The 18,002-nt window shown below is 51.6% G+C and overlaps 3 protein-coding genes across 3 annotated transcripts in view; 2 read left to right on the top strand and 1 right to left on the bottom strand.

Annotated features, from left to right (window-relative positions):
• The first annotated feature begins 1,900 nt into the window (after positions 1-1,900).
• Positions 1,901-17,276, top strand: LOC128911134 (zona pellucida sperm-binding protein 4-like). The gene is made up of 5 exons (XM_054205466.1): positions 1,901-2,402; positions 14,665-14,786; positions 14,865-14,967; positions 15,537-15,692; positions 17,227-17,276. Exons 1-5 carry the CDS (start codon positions 2,378-2,380, stop codon positions 17,274-17,276), a joined length of 456 nt encoding a protein of 151 aa, XP_054061441.1. The 5' UTR covers positions 1,901-2,377.
• On the bottom strand, positions 3,470-9,162 carry LOC128911515 (cytochrome P450 2C9-like). Its single transcript, XM_054206519.1, has 9 exons — positions 8,961-9,162; positions 8,455-8,617; positions 7,807-7,956; positions 7,348-7,508; positions 6,795-6,971; positions 6,279-6,420; positions 5,662-5,849; positions 4,375-4,516; positions 3,470-3,655 (listed from the first exon to the last, which is right to left on the bottom strand). The coding sequence occupies exons 1-9, from the start codon at positions 9,138-9,140 to the stop codon at positions 3,474-3,476; spliced, it is 1,485 nt and encodes a 494-aa protein (XP_054062494.1). The 5' UTR covers positions 9,141-9,162; the 3' UTR covers positions 3,470-3,473.
• The window catches only part of ZP4 (zona pellucida glycoprotein 4), a 17,621-nt gene continuing 16,745 nt past the window's right edge, over positions 17,127-18,002 (top strand). Inside the window, exon 1 of the mRNA XM_054205465.1 lies at positions 17,127-17,628. Coding sequence (XP_054061440.1) covers positions 17,604-17,628 — 25 coding nt within the window. The 5' untranslated portion in view covers positions 17,127-17,603. The remainder of the gene's footprint in view (positions 17,629-18,002) is intronic.

Genomic DNA, 18,002 nt, shown 5'->3' with positions numbered 1-18,002 from the left:
ACTGAGCTGGAGACTGGGTACAATGATTTTTCCAAACTACCAGAGTTGATCCAGAATACTTTATCTTGACAGATCCCATACAGTCTAGTCTCTTGTGCGTGGCTTCAGGGGGAGTCTCTGTTCCAGGGAATGCAGGTCCCTTCTAAGCAGGCTTCCGTGCCAGCTCCAGGCTGTGTGTTTCACCCTCACTTGAGTCTAACTTCCCTCGATTTGCATGCAGAGTCACCAAGACATCTGCCAGCAGTGTCCTCTGTGTCTTTACCCCCCTGCTCCTTGTGCCTTAGCTGCAAACTCCTGCTGTTTCTTCCAGCCCTGGATGCTCCAAGCAGTGGTGTCTGTTCTGCTGTCCTCAGCCAAGACCGGCTGCTGTGTGCCTCCTTGCCTATCAGCCAGGGAGACTGTGAAGAGCGAGGCTGCTGCTATGACCCTAGGGACAGGGTGAAGCCTTGGTATTTTGGTAACACAGGTAAGCATGCCTCCTCCTGGAGGAGCCGTGAACTGGGATTCCTTACTTCCCTGGTAGAGCAGTATTGGTGTGTACCGGTGCTGCTGAGTGCGTTCCTAAATGCAGGACTGGCTTCAAGGGTAGCCCTACAGAGCTGTGGTGGGTTGACCCTGGCTGGACACCAGGGGCCCAGCAAAGCTGCTCTATCACTCCTCCTCTGCACTGGACAGGGGAGAGAAAGTATAACAAAAGACTCATGGGTTGAGGTAAAGATCGTTCACCAATTACCATCACAGGCAAAACAGACTCACCTTGGGGAAATTGGTTAAATTTATTACCATTCAAATCAGAGTAGGATAATGAGAAACAAATCCAAATCTTAAAGCACCTTCCCCCCACCCCTCCTTTCTTCCCAGGCTTAACTTTATGCCCAAATTCTCTACCTACTCTCCCCGCGCAACACAGGGGGATGGGGAATGGGGGTTGTGGTCAGTTCATCCCATGTTGTCTCTGTCGCCCCTCTCTCCTCACGGGGAGGACTCCTCACACTCTTCCCTGGCTCTAGCATGGGGTCCCTTCCAAGCATGGGTCCCTTCTACGGGGTGCAGTCCTTCAGGAACACTGTTCCAGTGTGGGTCCCCGACATGGTCACAAGTCCTGCCAGCAAACCTGCTCCAGCATGGGCTCCTCTCCCCATGGGGCCACAGCTCCTGCCAGGCGCCTGCTCTAGCGTGGGCTTTCCCACAGGGTCACAGCCTCCTTTGGGCATCCGCCTGCTCCAGCGTGGGGTCTTCCACGGGCCGCAGGTGGATATCTGCTCCACCATGAACCTTCATGGTCTGCAAGGGCGACAGCCTGCCTCACCATGGTCTTCACCACGGGCTGCAGGGGAATCCCTGCTACAGCGCCTGGAGCACCTCCTCCCCTCCTCCTTCACTGACCTTGGCATCTGCAGAGCTGTTTCTCTCACATATTCTCACTCCTCTCTCCAGCTGCAGTTGCTGGGCTGTTTTTTTCCCCCTTCTTAAATATGTTATCCCAGAGGTGCTACCACCGTCACTGATGGGCTCGACCTTGGCTACTGGCGGGTCCATCTTGGAGCCAGCTGGCATTGGCTCTATTGGATGTAGGGGAAGCTTCTAGCAGCTTCTCACAGGAGCCACCCCTATAGCCCCCCTGCTACCAACACCTTGCCACACAAAACTAATACAAGAGCTCATGGTAAGGTCTCTCCCTGTGCTTGCCTGGCGATCCTACGTGACTGCTCTTTCTGGTTGCACCTCTGTCCATTTGAGGCAATCCTAGATGAGAGGCCAGCAATGGTTTGCCATTGTTTTAGAGTACACAGGCATTAAAGCTGCATCCTGCGTGGGCAAAAATGGAGGGAGAAAGAGGGATGAACCTGGGATGTGAGCAAATATGATATTTTACTCAAAATACCACCAAATGTTTCCAAAGAGAGGTGGAAAATGCTGCATATTGTATTCTCTGCAGTACTCACAAGGTCTCCGAGTACCTTGTGACTACCATCACAGAAATTATGTTTTACCTCTAGGACTTTTATATGATCATGATGCAGGGGACAAGAAATACCTACGTAAATGAAGATCAAGACAAGCACTGCAAACCAGACATCCAAACACAAGCAAAGCCCGCGAGGACAAATAAGCCCAGAGGAGAGCCACCTGTGGTGGAATCCATTTATGAAAACCATCCACCCTGTCACTGAAGGAAAAGCACCGAGTAGGGGCTGGGACTAGAGATAACAGACACGATCCTTTTCCTGGACACCAGGGGTCACGCGGTTGCAGTTTATGAAGAAGAGAGTTTTCTCTTTGTGCGTACATGAAATTCTACGGAGGACAGGACAAAAGAGACTTTGGAGAGGGGAAGAACTCGTTTGCAATGACGCCTCTGAGATGCAGAAGCTAAATGAGATTCCCCTGGAATACCCAAGGTCTCTGGGAGAGTTGGTTTTGCTGTCCTCCTAAACTTAAGTTCATTCATTTTAATAAATATCATCTAAATCCTCGCAGTGATTCTGATGGTAGAAAAGGGCAGCCAGAGAGTTGTTTGCAGTCCCCATGGCTCAGGTGCCTGAGCTTCTCCCAACAGCCTGCAAAGACAGGGATGCACTCTTTTCATTTAGCAGAAGGAGTCCAGACCATAGGGGAGATGAAGTGATATGCCCAAGAAAAGTGGGAAGAGAATACAACTCCAGCTGCAGAACTTACCCCCTGTGATGGCAACTTCCCGTCATTCTCAGCTGTTCCTTACCCACCATGGCCTCTCACTCACACTGTTCTCTCCTCTGTACCTTGGCATTTCAGCTGGGAGGTGGGACGGGAGTGTGATTCAGGCAGGAGACACCCTCCACAGAAACGATCTCCTCAGCAGCCCTATCTTGATTCGCGTGGGGGTCCTGCGTGGCCGCAGTGACAGGCAGGGCTGTCCTCGAGGACAACAGAAGGCCTGGGGGAGATGGTAGGAGAAGGACAGAGAGGAGCCATAGGGCAGGTGCTCCCAGCTTGTGGAAAGGCTGGACTGTAGAGTGCCTGAGAAATGAGAGGAGCGCCCTGGACCAGCCAGAGGTCCCATTGAGGGGGTGAAGGCAGCTGGAGCTTCAGCCTCTGAACTGAGGGGAGAGTGTTCTAACTCTCTGGTGGTTGCTAACCATCTGCAAAGCATGCTGCTCTTGGTGGGACACATGCTGCAGGAGAAGCAGGTCGTGGGCAGCCATGGGAGCTGTGTGTGTGAGAAAATCAGCTATTTGATGCAGCCACTGCGCTCAAGGAGCCCACGGAGAGAGCATCAGTGCAACAGGCTGCAGTGTTACCCAGGGCCTCCCTGGGATGTGGTAGAGCAGTTCCAGGAGGCTTTGAAGGTGCCTACTCTGTGCACCTGTGTTTGGGCTGTCTTCCTGGAAGCCTTAGGGAGGTGTGCCAATGCTTCTGCCATTGGTTTTAGTAAGGGAGATGTAAAAGGAGTAGCCAGGCTCAGGATACCGTGGAAAGAGTTTCTGTGCTTTTTAGCGGGGGACAGCACAGAGCTGGTAGGCAGGAGGTACGTTGGTTGTCCCACTCAGTGTTGGGGTTATGCTGAGTTCCTGGGGGTCAACGACAGGCTTCAAGGTAAAGTTCTGCAAGATGATGGCCATGAGTAGGAATATCTCCATGCGTGCCAGGCTCTCTCCGGGGCATACTCGCTTCCCTGGAAGTGAAAACAGCAAATAGTGCTCGACAGGTGTTGCCAAGTAGACAAGAGTTCGTACTAAGCAGGTATGTTAGGCAGCTTTATTTACCAGATACAGCTCCAGCAGTGAGACGACTGTCGGGATTACTAAGGACGTTTGCAAGAGAATAGTTTGTTGGAGAAAGATGGACGCCCACCGTTGGCAGTTTGGTTGGGTGTGTGAAGGAAGAACAAGAGCAGAAGAAGTCTTGAGCATAGAGGGGACGTCACAGAGGGCAAGGTGAGAGAGAGTAAGGGCACATGAAGCACAGATGAGAAAACAGAGGGTAGGGGCTATTGGTAGGTGAGTGGTTGCGTGTAGCCCGAGAGGTACGTAAGAGGTGCTGGGAAAAGTGCAACTACCACGGAAAGAGAGGATGGTTAAGGATGACTTCGGTGGTTGTGTCGGAAGATGACAGGTTTTTTAGAAAGTGTCAATAGATCCCATTCACATCATTACATCGGCAACTCCCAGTAGGAGGTTTGAGAAGCCTCCAGGCCTGAACACGATGGGAGGTGCAGCTGGGGAATGGAGCAGCAGGGAGGGGTTATCCAGAGAGCAGTGAGCCCTATGGAAGCACCGGTGGGACCACGCTGGGAAGAGGGATTGTGTGTGTTATAGGGAAAGGCAGAATGGTCCCCAGAGGAGGAGGACGACGGCGACAGGGAGAGGAAGAGAGAGAAAGCCAGTGCTTTACCTGCTGAGAAGGGCATGAAGAACTCGCTCTTCCTAAAGGTGCCGTTGTCGTTCAAGAAGTGTCCAGGGTTGAACTCATTTGGGTTTGGAAACTCTTTACTGTCGTGGAGGACAGAAGTGAGGACAGGAAAGATTGTGGTGCCCTGAGATAACACAAGGAGAAGAGCAGAATGTGAAGGGGAGGTGAGTTAGGTCACTTAATCCGACTGCCTGCCAAGTTAAGACTGAGCATCCCAGCACAGTCCTACTAGTGCCTTTGGTTTCCTTTTGGGGACCTTGCCTTTGGGCAGGCAGCTTTAGGGAGACCCTGCTAGATGGGACAGCAGGGACAATTGTTGGCTGATCTTCCTGAATGCTCCCTCTCACTTTCAGACCATTTATCCTCACTTTGCTCTAGTCGTCTGGGGACACCCCACCTAATTCTTCCTCTTTCTCAGTGTTTCACCATAATGAACTTGTAGATGTTCCTTCTTTTCTGTGAGCCCCGAAAAGCAAAAGGTTGCTTTCCCCTCTCCTGACAAATTTCTTCTGCCGCAGTCCTCTTCCTTCCCTCTTCCTGACCAGCCATTGGCGGGGGTGTGAGATAAGTAATCCGACAGTGATGACACAAGAGCCATCTGCTAGAAGCTGAGCAGGTCCCTGGGTCCTGCCTTTTGATTTTACACAGACAGCTGAAAATTAAAATGCCAACAGCCTGTGTGCTGCTGTTCCCCTGCTGTACACAGTCAGCCAGAAGAGCAACGAGCGCTGCTGCGACAGGCCAGGCCATGGGTTGCTGTAGCCCATCAGCCTGCCTCTGGCAATGGCCAGCAGTGACTGCCTCAAGAAGTGTGTAAAAACAGGCAAAGAGGTTTTGCTCGTTCCCTTGATTGCAAACGTAGTCTTCAGCACTTTGTGGCTCTGGGGTTTTCTGTGCTCAATAACCACCAACTGACTTTGCTTGCAAGCATGTGCACAGGCTCTCCTGGAGGGTGGTGAGCAGTTCCATGGCTTTGCTGCCTTTTGTGTGAGGAGTCACTGCTCTGGTTTTTTTGTGAACCACCGTGTTTCTGCAGATGGATAAAGCTGCGGAGCAAGTGAGCAAAGGTGTTGGGCAGAGCTACTGTTCCAGTCTTGGCCCACGGAGTGGCAGCAAGGGGCTGCAAGTGAGCTACAGGAGCCTGAGGATAACACCTTCCTGAAGGGCTGGGTGATACTAGGTCAGGCCACTGCACGTCTAGCTTCTGGCTTGTAACTGCCAGCCTAAGAGCAAAAGTGCTGCTGAACTTGAGGGACCTTGCCCACTAACCTTGGGAATGACATACTCTCTGAAGCAGAGGTCTTTGGTCACAGCGCGAGGGACACTCAGGGGGACGAGGGAGATGAAGCGCTGGATTTCATGGACCACCGCATCTGTGTAGGGCATCTGGGTCCGGTCAGCCACGCAAGGTTTTCGTGATCGTCCTACTACCCGGTCAATCTCTTCTTGAACTTTCTCTGTCATGAGGAGCACAAACCATAAAATGGGTAAATAAAACCAAACCTACCTAAACAGGTTGCCCTAAGCTGCCCACAAATCACACATCACAGATGACAGGAGCACTGATGTTGGTTTTGGTGTTGACTAGAACACAGTTCCACTGCGGCCCATGCAAAGAATGTCCTCCCAGTGACTTGACTAAATAGGAGTACTGGGCGGTAAAGACACACAGTCAAGTCCTTGGCTGTGAAGGGAGTGCAGCTGATGATGATGCCAGTGAAGCTGAGGGGTTTCTAATGCCTACCCTGGGGAATGACAGTGCAAGGACTTTGCCCATTTGGGTAAAATGTGCGAGAGAGAGGAGAAAAGTTGGGAGAAGGATGTGGTGCTAGACGCGTGCCCAGCCCAGGGGAACAGCTAGAGAGGAAGAGATCACAGACTGGTACCTTGTATCTTCGGGTATTTGAGAAGAAGCAGAAGCCCATATCTTACAGTCGTGCTAATTGTCTCAGTCCCGCCAATGAACAAGTCGAAGGTGCTGGTTATCAGGTTCTTCATGTGGAAACTGGAATTGGGGTGCTCTTTCTCCTAGGGAAAAGGCTGGGCTGTTTCTCTGGCTGGGCTGAGAAAAGTGGCCCTTTCTTGTGTCATCCCAGGCCTTCTTTCTCACCTAGAGCTCTTGCATTTCTCTGCTAAGCTGCAGCAGCCACCTGGGACATTGCAATGCTATCTTTGTGCAGTAAGCTCAACGCCAGAGCGGTGCAGGTAGGGGCTGGTGAGTGTGCAGACCCAGAGCTATAAGCTCTAGCACAGGCAATATCTGGGGTATTGCTGGTGCCTTCCCACTGCACAGCCTAGCTGCCTGGGAAGGGATCGTCCCAATGTCTGTGTTACTTAGGAGAGGGAAGGGGCTCAGTGTAGGTGTGTTGGGGATGAGCTGGGGCTGTACGCTGTCTCCTTACCTCCTGCATTTTGGTGAGGAAGCAATCAATGAAATCCTGAGGGGAGCTGGGATCTAGGGTGGCTTGGTGTATCTTCACCTCCTCTGCCACAAAGGCTTTTAAAGCATCAAATTCTGTGAATATTTTGTTGTGTGGGCCAGGCAAGTAATCCAGGATATTTGAGAACATCTGGTAGAGCTGGAAAGAAAGAAACAGGAGGGTCCCTAGCATGACCATTGCCCCATCCTTTGATATTACCAAAAAGCCTAGGAAGTTCACAACCCTCTCAACTGAGACAAGCAGAAGGGCGGTGAGGCTGGGCAGTCTGACAGGGCAGCAGGGGCTTGCTTAGTGGTAGGAACCTTAGGCGGAGAAGAAGGGTGTCAGGACTAGGGGGAAGCACCCTCATCTCTCCATTGGTGAGGGTGCGTCTTGCTCTTGAATGAATTCCCTCCTGTGCAGCAGAGCACTGACGGGGTCCTACTTAGAAAACTGAGATGGGACTTCACTGGGAGGAAGGCTCCCTGCTCCCCTAGGAGAATGCTGACACACTAAAATGCCTACTGGATTGTACCTGTCCCCAGTAGGAGTTCATCATCTCAAAGATGTTGTTCATGTTATTCATCAGGGCCAGGAACTTCTTGTCTTTATAGTCATATCGTCTCCCAAAGACAATGGAGCATATGATGTTGGAGACAGCACAGCTCAGCGTGAAGGTTGGGTCAAAAGGCGTTCCTGGGATTTCAGAAAAGTTACAAACCATAAAGAAAACCAACTATGGCTACTCATGGCTACTGTGGGTAACCTGGGCTCTGGTTGTTAGTGGAAATACCAGAACAGAGTCTCTGAACGACACAGAAGGGTCCCCAAAAAGAACAGTATGTGATCACGGAATTATTTACTGCTCTGTAATGAGGGGCAGCTGGTGCATGGACAAAGCACGTGCTAATTCTATTCTATGCTAAAGACATGGGTCTCCCTTAATACAGTCTTTTTTCTTGCAAACATAAGCCATATTGAAACTGTAGCATACCCTTTGTTTTGTTGATCTCTTCTAGCAAGTGCTCAGATTCCTCCTGGATCCTCTCTTCAATGCTCCTCTTCCCCATTCCAAAGTTGCGCAGAGTGCTGAGAGCAAACCGACGGACTTGTAACCACTCCTGGTTGTTGCTAAAAATAATCCCTGCAGAGGAAGAAGGAAGAGCAAAGACCTGGCTTGGGTGTGCTGAGCGTGAGATGAACAGAGGCTCACAGTGAGAGCGAATCCTGTCCCTGGGAGAGCACTGTCACGGTAGTGTCATAGAGTACTGTGGTTTGGAGACACTCTATGGAGGTACTGTAGTCCACCTGCCTGCTTTTGGCCTTCTCCACCACATGCCCAACCTCCTTGTGAACAATTCATTGCTCGTATCTGCACATAATTCCCCTCGCTGCAGCTGGGGGCTGTTGCCGCTTGCCCTTTCACTGCACATCACTGAGATCAATCTGACTCCATTTCTCTACTACCCGCTTTGGGTGATGAAAGGCAGCAATTACAGCCCACTCTGCCTTCCCTTCTCCAGGTAGGACCCACCCACTCCCCAGAGTCCTCCCTCCTGCATGGTACATTCCAGCCCTGATCTGCCAAATGAATGCTCAGCCCTTGCCTTCTCCTCAGAAGGAGCTCACTCAGCAAACATACCTAATCCTTTGTTCGCCTTGTCTCCTATTGGCATGCGTCCTCTGGCAGCAAACTCGTCCGCGCGATCAACCAAGGCTTCTTTCACCACATCATGTCCGTGCAGCACCACCACTGGGTCAGAGCCCAGGTGCACTGTGAACACTGGTCCATACTCTTCACTGAGCTGTCAAAATGCAAGACAGAAGATGGCCATGGAGCAGAGCGGGAGGAGGAGTTGAAAAGTGGCCTTGCTGCTGCATCCCACGGCAGGCAGTGCAGCCTCACAGACCAGCAACGTCAAGTTTTCGTCCTCTCCTGATAAATATAGGTGTGGAGGGTTCCCAGCTATCAGGCCCTGTGCAACAATGACAACAGCAGTGCGGGGGAGCAGCTGAGATCCTCATGGCTTTTCTGCTCCTCTGGGATAGCTGCTTATCAAGCTATGGTCACAGACTGTCCCCACGCACAGGTCCCACACACTTCTTGCCCACAGAAGAAAGTAAGAGAGAAGAAGAAAGTGGCCTCACCTTCTGGAGGGTTGTGGCCAAGTCCTCTGGTTTCACCTGCAGCAAGTTACCTAGGATGGGAAGGGGAGCTGGTCCCGGAGGCATCTTCCCCTTTCCAGACCTCCCTCTCCATGCTGTGATGGAGAGCAGGCAAGCAATGCAAACCAGGAGGACAACAGTGGCTGCTCCCAGGAGCTCCATTTGCTTCTGTGGCTCAGGAGGGAGTGACTCTGGCTGCCGGAGCCCGAGTCTATATACCGAAGGGCTATGCTAGCTATGTTACCTCAACAGCAGGTTTTGGATAACGTGGCTGAGTCAGTCAATATTAGTAGTCAATCATTTGTTTGACTGCCCTGTGTTATGAAACTAGGACTTCTCTCAGTGTTAATTGGCCATCAAAGACACACCTTATCTCAAACAATTGCAGAGGCCAACTGAGGTTAAGAAATTTACAATGTGTTCATAAAACTTGTTTTGTTTCATCTAAAGTTTATTATTAAAGAGATCATACTAGGGGCACACTCTTCGACTCAGGCGCTCCTGGAAATTCACTGTCACGAGAGTATCTCGGAAGTACTTCAGTGCTATTTGCATTTTCTGTTCTTTGGTATTAATCGTACAAGCTCTCAGTGGGGTGAGCCATCCTTGCTTGTTCCTGAAGTCTTCCTGACATTATCAGTGGAGTTCGCACTGCGTGTGATGTGCCAAAGAACATACTGACGTGTTCTCCTCAATGCACAGCAATTGCCTCGGTCTCTCTCCCTAGAGATGTCTGGCCTCACAGGAGGGGAAAGTATAAAATATCCGTCTGGCAAGGGCAGAAAGGTCTCCAGACATCACAATAGATGAGAAAGGATTTGCCAGGAGAGATAAGAAAAAGACATAAGAAAAGGGGACTAGACCTTGGGACTCTGACCTCTTTGAGGTCTCCTAGAGGAAAGGGTGAGAGAAGCAGGTAGAGAAGAGAGAAATCTTGAGATGGGTCTCTTGAGAGGGTCTCTGGGCAATGCCAGAGGGTCTCTGGGCAATGGCTTCCCAAGCTGAGCCAGAGGTGCGCTTGTGAGAGGCTGGGTATAGGTCAGTGCAACCTGGCCACTACTCCTTGCACTTGGCAATGACCCAAGCAGCGCACCCAAGCTACTGCTAGAAGCTGGCACGTACGAGTTCCCTGTTCAGTTGTTGTCTGACTCCAACATGAGGAACTGCTCCCCTGGAAGGGCCAGAGGTGCTCTGGGAGACTGCAGAGCATGTCTGGTGTGTTGCAAGGGCTTCAAAAAGAGCTGGGGAGGCTTCCTGCCCACTCTGGGGCTGTGTACCTGCGAGGTCCCAACAGCAGTGGCAACGGCGGGTAGAAAGGACCCTCAGGGCTGTGGCACTGCCTGTGCTCAGCTCGCTCAGTCTGGCCATATCCCTCTGTCTTTCCTGAGCTGCGACACTTCTGCAGGCAGACAGGACTCATCCCACTGAGCGGAAGGTGTTGCGAGGATAGGGGACATGGGACTTGGTGGGAATCAGCGAGGGGCCTGGGTGAACCAGGTGCTTGGTTGGAGTGTGCTGGGTTTGCTGTGCCGCAGCGTGTTAGCGTGAGTTTCCCCTTCACTCAGAGGAGCTAGCGAAGTTTTGCAAAAGTTTCTGCAGCTTCCCCGTAAGTTCTTACGTCATCCTTGCTCTCTTGCATTGGTGCAATAATTTGCTAGCTGTTCTTTTTAAATGTCATTTCACTTCTTAAAGACCTGTACTTGATACTTTGGTGGAAAAACTGAATTGCCAACAAGTTTGGGCTAGTTGCTTATCCGCTGACGTGAACTCCTCTGCATCGGCTCAGATGTTGCCAGGGCAGTTCATGGGAGTTCATGTCGCTCTGGGTGAAAGCGGAGTTCATGGGAGTTTACATGGCTACAGGAGGTCTCTCTGCTGCCTGAGTTCATTGCCTTGCCACCTTCCCTGTAAAGTGCCATTGATCCTGGGGACGAGGGCTTACTTCCTAGCTCTACCTCACAGTTTGAGACACACTTTGGGCAAGAGCCCTGGAACTGGGAATACTTTCAAGCTTTCTCATTTTTGTCAGAATAAAATCATTATATTCCAGATATTCCCACCGCCCTGGCAGACACACTGGGGGTTTACAAGGGAGGAAAACACATAAGACTAGTCACTCAGACCTGTCCCTGTGGGAAAACACAGACCTTTTCATGTCACAGTAGTATTCCAGGGTTTTCCGAGTACTCACTTCTGTTTGCAGATGCTAAGAGTAGGCAGGACTGGTCTGTCCTCTCCGTTCACGTGAAAGTCCAGGAAGGCCAGGCTGAAATGCCCTCCTCTCCATCTTCACCAGGAGCTTTGGTTTTAAGTTAATTGGAGGCACATATTGGGGATAGTCAAAGAAAAGGCTGCCAGCGTTGTAGCTTTTTCTCTTTTTTTCTAAACTAAAGCACAAGCTTGAAGGAAAACTGCCATGGTTGTGTAGAAGGCTTACTGCCTGAGCCTTCTCTTTTTGGACCTTGATTCAGAAGGTGGCACTGCAAAATGCCTCTCCTGCCCACTGTGCTGCCAGCACCCCTCATCCCCGGGAAGCTTGGTGTGGATGTCCCTGCTGTCGGCAAATACTGTTCACCTTCTGTGGAGGATTGTTTTGACCGAGTCTCTCCTCCATGCACTGCCAGTTTGTGCCACATATGGTGCACAGTACAAGCCAGACACAGCGATCTCGTCAGAGGCACTCCCACAATGCGCAGGGCGTTTTCTACGCCTCTTTCCAGCACTTCTTTGTGGTGGTGCTTAATACTTACTTTTCTTTCCACAGAAGCTCTAGAGAGCTTTCTACAGCCAGGGCTACTCCTACACTGCCGCTATGTCTGTCCCAGTCTCCAGGCTCAAAATTGTTAGGAGGAGAGGATTCTCCTGATGGATATCCCAGGAAGATTTTAGCTTGCTGGGGTCAGCTTCAGGCTAGTGGCCTACAGAGATTTTTTGCCTGCCCTACCTTCATCTTCTGCATCGTCCTGTTTGTGGTGGTCTTGAGTGCTAGCTAAATTGGTGCTTACAGCTGGGTCACTGTACTGCGTGAGAACTATTAAATGGATGAGAAAGAGATTTGCGAGGAAGAGAGACCTGCCTGTTTCCTCTCAGCCAAGCTGCTTTCCGCTGCCTATCCCAACTTCTTCTGAACAAAGCATCTCGTTTCCGTGAATTTCAGGCTCATTTTCATCACCTCCCATCTCCACGTCCTCCAACACAGCTGTCAAGCGTCTGCACGTCGAAATTAGGAAAGGGCACTTACCTGAAACCGTTCTCAGCACAGGTATTGCCTGGGGGATCTACAGCGTTCCCAGTGTTGTTTCACAGAGAGTTATTCTTCACGTACCTGTAGATAATTTTTCCTATGAGCATAAACAAAGTATTGGTGGGTTGAAGTGTAATGAAAGCTATCTCTATAGCTCCAAAGTGCTTCATTTATTTGTTATTTTTTACCCATTTATCAGCAGATAATGCAGTGAAGTGACGCATTCAGCAGTCACGCGGTGGCTGTGAGATTTGGGCAAGCTGTCCTGGCACAAGCTTCTACAGAGATGAAGCCTCCCTCCCTGCCAAAGTCCAAATGTTTTCCCCAGGTTCCTCTCCACTGTGGCTGCCCGGTGCCCAGGCAGGCGCTGGGACAAGCCCATTTGGTTCGTGAGCGCGGCTCAAACAGCAGCCACGCAGGCAGCCTGTCGAGATCCATTTGCTTCAGTCTCTGCCGGGCAGAGCAGCGGAAAAGGTCTTGTACTTTGTGGAACAGCTCTCCTGGCTGGTACATGAAAGAAGCAGCGCGCAGGGCAGGCACAGTGACGTTCTTCACCCGGCTGGCCGGCTGGGATCACGGCATCCTGTGCTGCTGTAGAGGAGCGATGGGCTGTGGGCTAAGGTGGAAGAGCAAAGGAAACACCTCCCTTGGACTCAGCTACGACCCATGCCTGCTGCTGAGGGCTGGCTGGAGGGGTGGGCACGCTGCCTGCTGCGTGGGGCTGGGCAGCCGTCCGGAGGGTCTGCTGAGAGCAGGAGTGTGGGTGGCTACCAACGGCAGTGCGTTATTAAGGGTCAAGATTAGACGATCTAGGGATGATCTAGTCCCAAAGAAATAAGCAGATTACAAAAGAACACGGCGGCACAGGCTATGCCAGCGCTGCTGCTGCTAAAAGCAGGGCACAAAAATGCACGCACCAACTATGTGCGTGCCACCCCTGCAGCAGCGTGAAGACATCCACGCCTCCATTGCATGAATACAGAAACATCTGTATGGAAAGATGGCCTTCCCATATGGAAATAAGGCTTTTACTCAGTGTGGGTGCTGTAGCCTGATGTGTGGCGAGGGAGAGAGAAGGCTCTACGTGAGACACGCTGCAGGTACAGGCAGGCGATGGGTGCTGGCAGGCAGAGGCTTTCTCTGGGATTACAGAGGCTCCCCTTACCTGTGTCTCAGGCCCATCCTGTCAGCCCACTTGGCCAGCCTTTGGGGGTGGGCGTCCCACAGAGCACATGGTCCTGCCACCTAGCAGCCATGCCCGGAACAGCCCTGGACTGCAAACGGGGCTGTAGTCCACAGCCAGGACCGTTTAAGGGGAATCACCTCCTTTTAGGTGTGCAAAGCCTGCCCGAGCGCCATAGTTTTCCACAGATTTCATGTGGAGGGCTATTTCTGTGCTTCTATGTTGGCACCCCCATGTCCGGCATTTGAAGCGGCGGCTCCTTTAAAAGAGCAAAAGAGCGTTGTCACGCAGCTTCTTGCACTCATGCCATGTAATGAGCAATTAGAGCAGCAGTAGGGTACATGGGGAAAAGCTGGTGGATCTCCTGCATGGGCCAGCAGCGGGAAGAACTCGGGGTGAGAAAAAAGGGTTTGAAGACCCTCCTGGGGCTGGACAGTAAATTGCACAGAGGAGTTCCTCTCAGCTTAGTGATATGAATGCAGGCTCGTCTCTTGACATAAGCGCAGCTCCTGCTTGCACACCTTCAAAGGGTGCAAGCAGATTGCGCTGGGTTCAGAGCCAGGTGAGAGCAATGGAAGGTGTTAAACTGCTGGGCTGGGTCCACCTGGACACTTTGGGAATTTCTGGTCCCAGCTGGCTCTGCAATTTAAAAGGCTAGGCTAAGAGCAGCTGCTTTATGGTCCTTAGCAAGAGAGCAGGATGGGTGTTGCAGGGCAGTCTAGGGCTGCATTTGGAGCTGTGCTCTTCTGGGGCTTTCTTGGTCCCCTTGTTTGGGTTGTGGGGGCTCAGGGTAGTGTTTTTTCTGATCCCACCCTGCTGGTTTGTGGCCAAGAAAGCCTGCAGTTCACCTTACCTCCAGGCTGGGAAGGGAATGCTTCCTTTGTGCTGACTACTTGGGGTAAGTGAGGGTGGTGTCAAGAGGCTTTCTTACTGCTGTATTTTGGCACAGTGCAGGTGTATGCCTGGAATGAGGAGAAAGGGGCAGGTTTTGATGTGAAGTGTTGTCTAACGGCTTCAGTGCATCTTGTGTAACCAGGGGGCTGTTTGTATGACCTAGCAGTCACGGGCTTTGGTGGCGTGCTGTGCCTAGATCTAGATGGTCTTGGCTGCTGGGTCTTGGCTCTTCCCTCACACACCCCTGCTGGCCCAGACCCTGATACTGGCTAGGGCCTTTTTTCCTACAGAAGGGTAGGATTGTAGCGGACCCCGTCTTCAACGTGGGATGCTGAAACCTCTGCTGCTGTCTCCTCTTTCCCTAGATACCGAGGGGGAGGCACACGTTCTGCAGAATGACTCTGAGTGTGGGCTCTTGGTATCTGGGACTCCAGATGGCTCCAGGAAAGTATTGGTCTCCTATACTGGCTGTTATGTCTTTGAATGGGTGAGTGACCTTAGGGGTTCTGCTGGGACTGTGGCTACTGCTGCTCTGGCTGCCCTGACTGGTGTGGCTCTCCCCTAGGATGGCAATTACCTCATGCTGGTTGGGCTTGAAGGAACAGACGATGCTGGACAAAAGGTTCTTCATGAAGAGAAGCTGTTCAGGTGCCCTGTGGACCTTCCTGGTAAGACTGACAGCTCATTAGGAAGTCCCGCTTGTATCTTGTGGTGATGAGTGCCCTTCCTTTTGGATGTCTGTTCCTAGTCGGTCTGGGGCTGGGCAGAGGGACTTACTGCTGTGCAGAAGACTCCCTGGAGAAGGGTTTCAGACAGAAGAGCCACCAACTTGCTGAGGGCTTGTGCCTCCTCTGCAGGGTCAGCAGGTGAATGTTCCTTATGTCTCCTAGACATGTTCTGACTGCATCGATCCCTGCAAGTTCAGGGACTGAGCTGGAGACTGGGTACAATGATTTTTCCAAACTACCAGAGTTGATCCAGAATACTTTATCTTGACAGATCCCATACAGTCTAGTCTCTTGTGCGTGGCTTCAGGGGGAGTCTCTGTTCCAGGGAATGCAGGTCCCTTCTAAGCAGGCTTCCGTGCCAGCTCCAGGCTGTGTGTTTCACCCTCACTTGAGTCTAACTTCCCTCGATTTGCATGCAGAGTCACCAAGACATCTGCCAGCAGTGTCCTCTGTGTCTTTACCCCCCTGCTCCTTGTGCCTTAGCTGCAAACTCCTGCTGTTTCTTCCAGCCCTGGATGCTCCAAGCAGTGGTGTCTGTTCTGCTGTCCTCAGCCAAGACCGGCTGCTGTGTGCCTCCTTGCCTATCAGCCAGGGAGACTGTGAAGAGCGAGGCTGCTGCTATGACCCTAGGGACAGGGTGAAGCCTTGGTATTTTGGTAACACAGGTAAGCATGCCTCCTCCTGGAGGAGCCGTGAACTGGGATTCCTTACTTCCCTGGTAGAGCAGTATTGGTGTGTACCGGTGCTGCTGAGTGCGTTCCTAAATGCAGGACTGGCTTCAAGGGTAGCCCTACAGAGCTGTGGTGGGTTGACCCTGGCTGGACACCAGGGGCCCAGCAAAGCTGCTCTATCACTCCTCCTCTGCACTGGACAGGGGAGAGAAAGTATAACAAAAGACTCATGGGTTGAGGTAAAGATCGTTCACCAATTACCATCACAGGCAAAACAGACTCACCTTGGGGAAATTGGTTAAATTTATTACCATTCAAATCAGAGTAGGATAATGAGAAACAAATCCAAATCTTAAAGCACCTTCCCCCCACCCCTCCTTTCTTCCCAGGCTTAACTTTATGCCCAAATTCTCTACCTACTCTCCCCGCGCAACACAGGGGGATGGGGAATGGGGGTTGTGGTCAGTTCATCCCATGTTGTCTCTGTCGCCCCTCTCTCCTCACGGGGAGGACTCCTCACACTCTTCCCTGGCTCTAGCATGGGGTCCCTTCCAAGCATGGGTCCCTTCTACGGGGTGCAGTCCTTCAGGAACACTGTTCCAGTGTGGGTCCCCGACATGGTCACAAGTCCTGCCAGCAAACCTGCTCCAGCATGGGCTCCTCTCCCCATGGGGCCACAGCTCCTGCCAGGCGCCTGCTCTAGCGTGGGCTTTCCCACAGGGTCACAGCCTCCTTTGGGCATCCGCCTGCTCCAGCGTGGGGTCTTCCACGGGCCGCAGGTGGATATCTGCTCCACCATGAACCTTCATGGTCTGCAAGGGCGACAGCCTGCCTCACCATGGTCTTCACCACGGGCTGCAGAGGAATCCCTGCTACAGCGCCTGGAGCACCTCCTCCCCTCCTCCTTCACTGACCTTGGCATCTGCAGAGCTGTTTCTCTCACATATTCTCACTCCTCTCTCCAGCTGCAGTTGCTGGGCTGTTTTTTTCCCCCTTCTTAAATATGTTATCCCAGAGGTGCTACCACCGTCACTGATGGGCTCGACCTTGGCTACTGGCGGGTCCATCTTGGAGCCAGCTGGCATTGGCTCTATTGGATGTAGGGGAAGCTTCTAGCAGCTTCTCACAGGAGCCACCCCTATAGCCCCCCTGCTACCAACACCTTGCCACACAAAACTAATACAAGAGCTCATGGTAAGGTCTCTCCCTGTGCTTGCCTGGCGATCCTACGTGACTGCTCTTTCTGGTTGCACCTCTGTCCATTTGAGGCAATCCTAGATGAGAGGCCAGCAATGGTTTGCCATTGTTTTAGAGTACACAGGCATTAAAGCTGCATCCTGCGTGGGCAAAAATGGAGGGAGAAAGAGGGATGAACCTGGGATGTGAGCAAATATGATATTTTACTCAAAATACCACCAAATGTTTCCAAAGAGAGGTGGAAAATGCTGCATATTGTATTCTCTGCAGTACTCACAAGGTCTCCGAGTACCTTGTGACTACCATCACAGAAATTATGTTTTACCTCTAGGACTTTTATATGATCATGATGCAGGGGACAAGAAATACCTACGTAAATGAAGATCAAGACAAGCACTGCAAACCAGACATCCAAACACAAGCAAAGCCCGCGAGGACAAATAAGCCCAGAGGAGAGCCACCTGTGGTGGAATCCATTTATGAAAACCATCCACCCTGTCACTGAAGGAAAAGCACCGAGTAGGGGCTGGGACTAGAGATAACAGACACGATCCTTTTCCTGGACACCAGGGGTCACGCGGTTGCAGTTTATGAAGAAGAGAGTTTTCTCTTTGTGCGTACATGAAATTCTACGGAGGACAGGACAAAAGAGACTTTGGAGAGGGGAAGAACTCGTTTGCAATGACGCCTCTGAGATGCAGAAGCTAAATGAGATTCCCCTGGAATACCCAAGGTCTCTGGGAGAGTTGGTTTTGCTGTCCTCCTAAACTTAAGTTCATTCATTTTAATAAATATCATCTAAATCCTCGCAGTGATTCTGATGGTAGAAAAGGGCAGCCAGAGAGTTGTTTGCAGTCCCCATGGCTCAGGTGCCTGAGCTTCTCCCAACAGCCTGCAAAGACAGGGATGCACTCTTTTCATTTAGCAGAAGGAGTCCAGACCATAGGGGAGATGAAGTGATATGCCCAAGAAAAGTGGGAAGAGAATACAACTCCAGCTGCAGAACTTACCCCCTGTGATGGCAACTTCCCGTCATTCTCAGCTGTTCCTTACCCACCATGGCCTCTCACTCACACTGTTCTCTCCTCTGTACCTTGGCATTTCAGC

This window comes from Rissa tridactyla, chromosome 6, assembly GCF_028500815.1.
Source record: "Rissa tridactyla isolate bRisTri1 chromosome 6, bRisTri1.patW.cur.20221130, whole genome shotgun sequence".
Taxonomy (NCBI): Eukaryota; Metazoa; Chordata; class Aves; order Charadriiformes; family Laridae; genus Rissa; species Rissa tridactyla.
The sequence above is the reverse complement of the archived record's forward strand: the minus strand, read 5'-3'. Positions and strand labels throughout refer to the sequence as shown.